This window comes from Nuphar pumila, chromosome 7, assembly GCF_984573655.1.
Source record: "Nuphar pumila chromosome 7, dmNupPumi1.hap1.1, whole genome shotgun sequence".
Taxonomy (NCBI): Eukaryota; Viridiplantae; Streptophyta; class Magnoliopsida; order Nymphaeales; family Nymphaeaceae; genus Nuphar; species Nuphar pumila.
Window position 1 is genome coordinate 130490092 of NC_143255.1, and position 9632 is coordinate 130499723.

General features: G+C 40.2%; 1 protein-coding gene across 4 annotated transcripts; it reads left to right on the plus strand.

Annotated features, from left to right (window-relative positions):
* The first annotated feature begins 2320 nt into the window (after positions 1-2320).
* On the plus strand, positions 2321-8239 carry LOC149833539 (nudix hydrolase 13, mitochondrial-like). 4 transcript variants are annotated; one of them, XM_090015188.1, is made up of 7 exons: positions 2321-2684; positions 2787-2886; positions 2991-3073; positions 5385-5496; positions 5622-5705; positions 6810-6956; positions 7055-8239. In XM_090015188.1, the coding sequence occupies exons 3-7, from the start codon at positions 3003-3005 to the stop codon at positions 7397-7399; spliced, it is 759 nt and encodes a 252-aa protein (XP_089871314.1). In that variant the 5' UTR covers positions 2321-2684; positions 2787-2886; positions 2991-3002; the 3' UTR covers positions 7400-8239. The 4 variants fall into 4 exon arrangements, with proteins under 4 accessions (XP_089871314.1, XP_089871315.1, XP_089871312.1 ...); XM_090015186.1 differs by having other exon boundaries at positions 2535-2684; positions 5385-5505; XM_090015187.1 differs by having other exon boundaries at positions 2535-2684; positions 5385-5505; positions 6813-6956.
* Positions 8240-9632: the final 1393 nt, after the last annotated feature.

The following is a 9632-nucleotide window of genomic DNA, read 5'->3' on the forward strand; positions in this document are numbered from 1 at the left end:
ATTGATTTGAGAAAGTTGTCAGTCTGCACCCGATCATGTAAGATTAGCCATACCAGAAAACGTGATCGAGGAGTCAGTCCCTTGCCCCAGATCAGGCTAGTCGGGAACCGGTCCACCCCCGAAGGAAGGAAAGCGAGGTAGCATATTCTTTTGAGCGGAAAGATTCGTTCAGAGCAAAGTTGCGTCCAAAGAACTGTGACTGCGAGTCAACATTTTCATTATTTGAAAGAACCGTGGATCATACTTGGATCCATGATCGATGAAGCTTTGACATTATTCACTGATGTATGCTTGTAGCCCCCACCAACGATTTCACACCCCCGTATTTAGCTAGAAGAACACTTGCACATGTGGACCTAGGTTAGTGCACAAGCCAGCTCTGCTTCACGATGAGCATTATACTCCTCAGCCTAGGATCCTTGATTCTCAAACCCCCCTTATTGAGGAAGTCGAAGGGTGTCCCACCCTATCAGGTGGCGCTTGTTGTTGAGGCCTTGCCCAGACCATAGGAAGTTCGCCACTACCCGAGCTAGCTTCTTACTAACCTCCATAGGCATCAGAAACATAGACAAAAAAAATTTTGGCATAGCATTTAGAACGTGCTTGATGAGAGTCAATCTACTAGCGATGGAAATGTAGGAAGCTTGTCAGCCTAATATTTTATTCTGAACCCTTTGAAGAGTAGCGCTCCAGGCTGCCATTGTTACATGACTGATCTGAAGCGGCAGACCCAGATAAGAAAAGAAGTTTTTCGATACCGAGCACCTGAATATCCGCTCGCCCATGACCAGCATTGACGGAGGGGTATTTACCATGGACAGACAACACTTATCATAATTTATGGATAAACCTGACATCGATAGGAAAAAAAAAGGACAAACTTTAATCTTAACATTTGTTGGATGAAAGCCCTTCTGAAGATAATTATATCATCGACGTAGGTCAGGATTTGACTACGACATTCATGTATACCGAGAGGCTCAATTAAACTACACTCCACTGTCCTCTTAACCAAAACTACAAGGCCTTCAGAGACGACGTTGAAGAATAAAGGAGATAGAGGATACCCTTGCCGAAGACCACGACCAAGTTTGAACTATGTTCCCTTCACCCCATTGATCTGAATCTGTGACTGAGCATTGTAGCCAAGATAGACTGATTGATAAACGACAACTCGCTCTCCCAATCTCCCATATTTTGGAATTTGCTTATTTTATTGGAGATAAGCCAATATTTGATATCGCAGGATAAGCGAAAAAGCTTAACCATGCATCGTGTAGCCGCCCGATCCGCATAGCAAGGTCTACTCCAAGATTGTTGGACTAACGACTCGAAACCCGCCTCCTTAAGTCGCCATTGCTCAAATCTAAATGATATGTTGTCAGTGAAGCCTTGACCATATCAGATAACAATCTGACTATGGTCCGAGACAGATGGTGGAAGAAGGCAACATGAAATGTCATTAATAGAGCTCAACAGATCCGACGAAACGAGCACCCTGTCTAGCAGACGGAAGCACGGTCTACATCACCGATTGGTCCAAAAGAAAGCTTCACCTACATGGGGAACGGGGTACAACTGGTTCATCTGAATAAAGTTTTAGAAGCCCCTCATTGAAGCTGAGTAGGAAATCAGAATGCTTGAGTCGATAGAAGACAGAAGGCAGTTGTAATCTCTTATGATAATATGTTGGTCCCCGAATGAAGTAATGACCCTATTCAAATATGACAAGAACTCCTTTCGACGGCTTTGGCGGTGAGAACCGTACACCATTGTGACCACAGCCGGTGCCGTCTTTGGCGGTAGCGGAAGAGCGATGGATATGAAAAACGCTCATTCGTCCACCCGTTGTAAAGCTAGGGAATGCTTCTCGAGGATGAGGAGGCCTCCCGCATATTGAATTGCAGGCTTAAAGAAGAAATCTGCACCATGATGGATTTCAGAGACGACAGAGAGATGAAGGTTTTGCAATTTTTAGCTATTTTGGGTCTGATCCGAATCCAACTCCTAGTGTATTTAGCTGTTCGGGATCAAACCAGCGGTTCAGAATCCAAATTCCCAAGTCACACAACTTCCAAACGTGAGAAACACAGAAAGGAATTGTCCAACAATAGAATTTCTGAAGACAAAGGGTCTTATAACAAAAGCTACCCGTGGAATCAGACGGTTTCAGGCAGTTGATGATCCAAACACGAGCCTATTGCTTAGGGAAACAAAGGGCAGTTCAGTAGTAAACAATAAAAAGAAGGGCCAATAACAACATCATTATAACGGCCCGAGGATCCATTACCCTTTTTACGTGATCGTTCTCTAAGAATTTTATCCTCTTATTCACAGAGAGAGAGAGAGAGAGAGAGATTATTCTCTCATTTTCCTCCCTCCTTCCCTCTGGCTCCTATTCGATTCTCTCTGCGTGTCAAACACATGAGCGGTTGTGTGTTTCCCTGGAACTTTCCCGGCCGTTGAAACTGTCGTTTCCTTGAACAACCCATCTGTATAAAATCCCATCCACCCCCTCTCTTTCTTTCCTCTCTGTTGTGGGGAGGCCTTCTTAGTTAGGGAATTGCGTAGATGCGTCTGTTCTTTGGTAGTTTGTTCGTGTTGATTCGAACAAAAATGCCGGAGAAGGACGGAGAGCATGAGAATCGTCTGGCGGGGGTTCCTCGGCGTTCGTCTCTCCGGTGGTCTGTCTGTCTGTCTCTCTCTTTCTCTAGGTTGGTTGGTAGGGAAGATTCCCGTTGTTGATTTTGGTTGCGTTTGCTTGTTCTTCTGCTGTGGAAATGCAGATTGGTTGCTTGTGCAAAGGATAGAGGCGCAGTCAAGGGATTCGAGAGTGGTTTTCTTGGTTGACTGGTGTTATGAAAGCGGCTTTGGCATTTCCGAAGGGTATGGGTTTTCCTTTGTTTGGTTGGTTCATTGCTGGGAAGCTTCCTTATGATTTTTGGTTTTCTTCTTTCTTGGGTGTCTGTTTTCCTGATGTGTGGGTGTAGGTTTGGGATACCATGTCGGATATCGTAGCTCGGACCGGACGCCACCGTCAACGCTACGAGAATGAGTACCGACTCGTCGCAGGGTACCCTCTCTCTCTCTCTCTGGAGTTTGAAATCAATTTTTAGCCTCTACATAGAGGTCTTAACCCTGTAAATGCGTGGAATGAAGAATGAAATGCACCACTCTTGTGCCAAATCTGTATGAGGATATACTCTTTTATACTAAAATCCTTTATCATGTACCATGCAAAAAAAATTCCCCTTTTCTTCTGGGAACTAAGAAGTCTTTTAAAACTTGAGAAAGAATGCATAAATATTTCTTAATGAGTTTCAACCATTTTTGTATACAAAAGACTTCCAGTTTTCCCCATAGCATACAAAGGTTAGGATAAAAGTTCCCCTGTTTTTCCCTTTTTTTGTTCTTCTAAAATTGACTACTTTTATTATCAATCTTGCGAACCCTCTTGGACCATTGGCCACTGTATTACCTAGACGTTTAGAAAGTAAAAAAAAGAAGGAAAGAAAAGGAAAATATGCCTTTGGGCAGCCATGATACTTGCGTGTCTTTTGTTGCAAGGGAAGTACTCGTGTCTTCTGTTTGTTTATATACTTCAATTGCCTTAATATTTATGTATACAAATGTAGTTGTGTATGCTTATATATTTCGTAATAAAAAAAATTGGCACGTCTACATCATGAATACTTCGTCAGTGAATTCTTCCAGAATTTGGGCCCAATGTGAATCTAGACCAGTTGTGGTTTCTTGAATGTCATGTATTTCTGTGATGGTCAGTCTTACAATATGAAGCGTAAGCATAAGTGTCATCTTTATCTATTTGAGCTATGGTTGATTGGTTTACATAGAATTGTCTCTTAAATAATATGGATCAAGTTTTGTGTAGGAGTAAAGTTGTATTTAGAAGGCATTTAGGTGCAGATGAAGTTCTTATTTGAAACTTTGGAAGATGTGCATTTTCCAAGTCAATAATAATAAAGGTCACTAGTATCAAGATTTTTTAATCCATTAGTTATTTGTGTTGGGCTACTTGCAGTGACAAAGGTGTAAAAAATAGAAGCAGATGCTGAAATGCATGCCTGGGAGTGTAGAGCTGATAAGTGAATGCTATCATTGTCAAGCAATTTCTGCACTGGATGAAGATACCATCCATTGTCCCTGTGCTCTAAGTTTTTAGCACTGCCATGTCCACCTAGCCTGTCTGCATTACATCCCATTTCCCGCATTGGTACATGGCCCGTATCTTCTACTTAGTAGTAGATTTTAGGTTGTTTGTTTCGAAGCCCTTAGAAAATGTGAACTTTTGGAACCTCGCCCATAGAGGGGGTCTTGAAGATGAAGGATTTCTAAAGTATTGCCTGCTTGTTTGTGAGCATCCTGCTGCCCCTGTCATCTGGAAGTTAGGGAACATTGAACTTTAGCAGCGCGATCCTCCTACTTGTATCATTCTCCTCTCCTTTTGTATTTTACCCATTCCCATGTAAAAGCATTAACTTAGTGAGTTCTAGGGCATTCGCATGCTTCCAGCTGCTGTATGTTGGGAAATTCTTGGTGGGACCTGAATTGCAGTGGCCCTTCTATGAGGCCTAGTTATATCTTCTCCATGGGCCTGGGCTCTTGCCTCTTTTTATGTTTGTTTGCTGGACTATTGCTTCCATATGGCTAAAGTGGTAGCTTACCCTAGTGGTTTAGATGTTAAAATCACACAAAATCAAAATCGAATTTTTAAAATTTGCAAAGATAGAAAAGTTGCTTGCTAAATCCACGTAGAAAATGAGGCAAGCCCTATGTAATCGATTGCATCTCTCTCTCTCTCTGTGTGTGTGTGTGTGTGTGTGTGTGTGTGTGTGTGTGTGTGCACTTCTCTGTCTGAGTGCATAATAAGTTGTCTGTTATTCAATTTCAAACAATCTAACAAGTATTTTTTCAGTGTTATGCTTACGTATATATCCCTAAGGCATGGGATTTTCACACTGTAAAGACCCTTTATTGGTTGATCTTTTTAGTTTTATGGATTAGATCACATTTGACCTGAATCACCATCATCATCAAGCCTTTTTTCAATGGTATCTAGTGCCAAAAGCATCAACTCCCTCCAAGTCTCCATTTGGTCTTTTTTTGAGTATATTCTTCAAGTCGTGCTTGTCTGCTATGAAAAGTACCACCATTATTGTCGAAATGTTCTTTGAATGACTATGTAAATTTCTAATTTCTTCATTTTTGGTTTTTTATTGGTATAGAAGTACCTGTAGCATGACAAAATCATATAATTTTTACAAAGGCTTGAGACATGAAAGTAAATCATGTATTACATTTATTATTTTATGCTATATGCTTACAGTCTTTTGTGCTTGTTGGATTCCATCTGTGCCAACCAGGTGCATACCGTACAAGCTGAAGAAAGATGTTGAACAAATTTATACTTTGGAAGATATATTGGAGGTTCTCATGGTTTCAACGCCAGATAGGGATGACCTTGTGTTCCCAAAGGTGCGCATCGTATGGTTCAACTCCTGAAGCTTTTACAATACATCAACATTTCATATAATAGAATCAAAGAGATTCAAATTCTTAGTCTTCTGATTCATGTGGTCTTTGTGCTGATTTCTTATTAGGGTGGGTGGGAAGATGATGAGTCTGTAGAGGAAGCTGCATGTCGTGAAACACTGGAGGAAGCAGGAGTAAAAGGTGATCTTGATGTAAGTGTTTCTTATATCCTGATTTTGTTTCCCACTTTAATCTAATATATTTAGTTTTTTAGTTGTTTTGCTGGTTTTTCTTGTTTCTTCATGATGTATGTCCTACACAGAACTATGCATGTAGCATATACACATGCATGCACACACACACACACACACACACACCCTCTCTCTCTCTCAAGTGCATGAGTAGCATCCATTTAATTACTTTTAAATGGCAGGATCATTTACAGGGAGTAAGAACACACCTGTTTCTTTGTCCTTTTTAGCAGAGCAGATCCTGTATTTGGGCAGAACACTTTATTAAGTGTTCTGCCCTACCAGGGGGAGCCACGTAGTGGCCGCCCCCCTCCATAAAGAGGGGGACCCCACAGCTTCCCCCCTGTTCAAATGGGCCCCGAACATAGAACCATGCCTCCCTTTTTTGTTGTTGAAATAATAGAGGAATTTTGTTAAGCATAGAGGTGCCTCTGTTTTCCCAGAGGGATTTTGGTTATGGGTAAACTATTATTAACTCCATTCATAAAATATTACTTTTTAGTAGCTAGGAAGTGCCATTTAGGCCCCATGAACCCACATTTGCTTTTATTAACGAGCACTGTGCGACATATTTGATATTTTTACCGAGTTCATAGCCTGTCAAAAGAGAAGGTTAGGCATGGCTAGGTATAACGGTCCATTCTGAGTAAAATGGATGTGTCCTAATAGAACCAGATTTCCTGGGTCAGAGGTCACTTTATGGAGGAGCTTTCGATAGCCCTTTCCCTTACAGCATTGTGACAGACATGTACATTTGTCACCTTAGAAATTTAATTGCCTTGTTGACTGGTAGATTTATTATGGTTATGTAACCTCATAAACTTCATGAAGAAAACATTGAGTCAGAGCTGTAGGGCCTGTGACTTGTGATCCATTTTCACGAAACCTTAAAAGGCTTTGCAAAAACTTAGTAGACTACCAAATTACTCGGTGCTTGTTTTTGTGATCTTCCTGTCCAAACCACTGTTTTTTGGTATCTAATTGTTTCTATTACATGTGTGTGACAAGCATGATTCCATATCTCAAGCTGACAGTTGTTTCCTTGTTGCCTTGCATGTACTGAAGAAGGAACTAGGAACATGGGAATTTCAGAGTAAACGCAGACAAAACAGTAGCAGCCTAGAAGGAATATGCAGAGGTTACATGTTCACAATGAGGGTAACTGAAGAACTTGATTCCTGGCCAGAACAAGCTACCCATGGAAGGCAATGGGTCAGTAGCGACATTAATTCACATATATTTCATCTTTTTAGTCCGATACTGTGATTCCATTGTTTTGATGACAGATACTTTCTTTTTCTTTTTTATAGCTAATGGTGAGGGATGCCTTCAAACTCTGTCGCTATCCATGGATGCATGAAGCACTGGATAAGTGCTTGAGAGTTCTTTCAGAAGATCTCCAACCTCAACTGACAGAGGAGGTTCTAGTTGCTTTGCCCATTTCTGAGGTAAGTGGGCATTCCATGCAGCCACAGATTTGTCTCGTGGATCCTTCAACAACCAATGCTTCAATAAAACCTGTGAATGCAATCATAGAGCGAGCTTCCCATGCACCTGCTTCGGAGGTCGTCGAGCATCCCTTGAGATCACAGAGTTGTTTCATGGAGCCCTCAACAGCCAGTACTCCAACAAAAGCTGTAAATGCTTTATGTTAACTAAGAATGAAAATGATTTTGCCTTCTCCATATGTGGTTATAGCATAAAAGATTGCAACTTAATTCCAGGTTCTGACTGGAAAATGGTGGTATGGAAATTCTTACTGCCGCTGGTGCATGTTGAGAACCTGACAAGAGGAAAAGGTTGCATATCTATGCAGTAGCATCATGCAGCTGCTGCAGTAAGAAGAGTTTCCTTTGAATTAGTTTCAAAGAAACACATTTGAGCACATGGGATGTCCTTCTTGGCTCTTGACATCATTGGTTGGCCAGATTTCCCCAAAGGGTTCCTTGAACTAAGGGCTGAATCTGCTGAACCCACAATGCATTGCTGCTGGTCTGCTGGTTTGTCTAGACTAGGATCTAGGTAATGGATCAAAACGAAAAACTTAACACAACAGAGATGCTGTTCTCTGAGGGTGATATGCACAGTTGTATTCACCTCTTATATGCAGAGTGCTTTTGAATTGCAGTGATGGTGGAGACAAATAAATCATAGATTCTTCTGTACTGAAATGGTGTGTAAGGAATGCCTCTTACTCATACAGCCACATAAAAATTGAACAATGTTGCATCTGATGTTGACAAATAGTTCAGGTAATTGCTCTATGCTTGACCAAGCAATTGCATGAATGTATTGGTGCCTTTGTATTCAGTCAGAACTTTGTCCACCTTTGATTTTAAAAAGTAGTTTTAGCTCCAACATAAATATGTGATGCATGTGGAACATGTAGAAGGCAAATACTCTTGTGGAAACATTTTTTTGTAGATGAAGCTTTACTGATTTTAAGACAGAAGGATGGGTTAACCTTTACCTGATCTACATGGTTGTTTAGTCAAGAACATGTTTTGGATCGTCTCATTCTGTGCGGGTTTTTTAAGAACTTCACAAATCACCTACGATGCATCACACTTTGACGATTGAAAAAAAATCATTCTTTAGGACCCTCGATCCAGAGTTTGATTCTTCATAAGCGAATGTCCTGAGTGCATCTGTGAGGCCAGATTGGTCATACAAATACAAAACTTTGAACTGATGAGTTTCTACTAGAGAGCATAGTACAGTCGAGCGTAGCCAATTTTTTTCCATTTAGAAAGTAGAACCACAAGCCTTCTATCCTACTTTTTCAGGAAAAAGTGAAACCTTATATCGGGTTCATTGGCATCGTAAGGTATAATTTTCCTTCTGAAAAGGATCCCACAGCTATGAAGCCGGGTTTTAAAAGTTGCAGCAGTTTTTTGTTTCATCATAGTGACAAAAGTTTAAAACGGGAAAAATAATGGCAGCCAAATTCTTGTGAGAAATGGAAGTTTCTCAGGGAAATTTTGGCAAAAATAAATCAATTAAGAAATTAAGAAAAAAATAAAAGATATAAAAACATAAAGTAACCCATTTTTTATTAAGATATAGACGTTATGAATGCAAATAATACTGTGATAAAATCACTAATATGTTCATTAAAACTAAAATATCGTGATAATTAAGCTGTTTAAAACAATGACCAACATATATTGGAATCACAATATACTGAAACATATATTGGAACCTAAGGAGGCCGAGGCTGTTGGTCTTCTTGCCTAAGCTGGCTTGTCTAATCTATGGGGTTCGAGGGAGGCGCACACAAAGTTTTATGTCATCGGGTTGGCGACCCTAGGTACGGCAGGTTAAAACCATCATGGCCACGTCCCCGATCTCCTCCGGTTCAGTTTCTCCACAAAATAAAAAAACAAACAAACAGATTGTCTAACTAAATGCTCAAATCTCAAGCTCTATTTGGTTCCACACACACACAGATTATATATATATATATATATATATATATATATATATATATATATAGAGAGAGAGAGAGAGAGAGAGAGAGAGAGAGAGACATGTCCATTGTTATTGGACAATTTTCAGCCATTGATCACACAAAGATCAACTGCGGAACATGTTTTTTTTTTTGTAAAATGTACTTTTAGTGTCGGTCTTGACTGCCGCTAAATGTGTATTTTCTGCCCAGTGACCACCGCTAATGCATCTATTTTGCGCAAAATCGATGCACAAGGCACATCCAATTGTCGTTCGATGATCTACCCATTCTACAATACGGGTTTTCCTATATATATATATATATATATATATATATATATATATATATATATATATATATATATATATATATATATATATATATATATATATATAGAGAGAGAGAGAGAGAGAGAGAGAGAGAGAGAGAGAGAGTCT

Bases quoted from the DNA above. Each gene is read 5' to 3' on its own strand.
- LOC149833539 (XM_090015186.1), top strand. From the start codon at position 3,003: ATGTCGGATATCGTAGCTCGGACCGGACGCCACCGTCAACGCTACGAG. The intron at 3,074-5,384 runs GTACCCTCTCTC...TGTGCCAACCAG, and splicing joins GAGTACCGACTCGTCGCAGG to GTGCATACCGTACAAGCTGA. The intron at 5,706-6,809 runs GTAAGTGTTTCT...CATGTACTGAAG, and splicing joins GAGTAAAAGGTGATCTTGAT to AAGGAACTAGGAACATGGGA.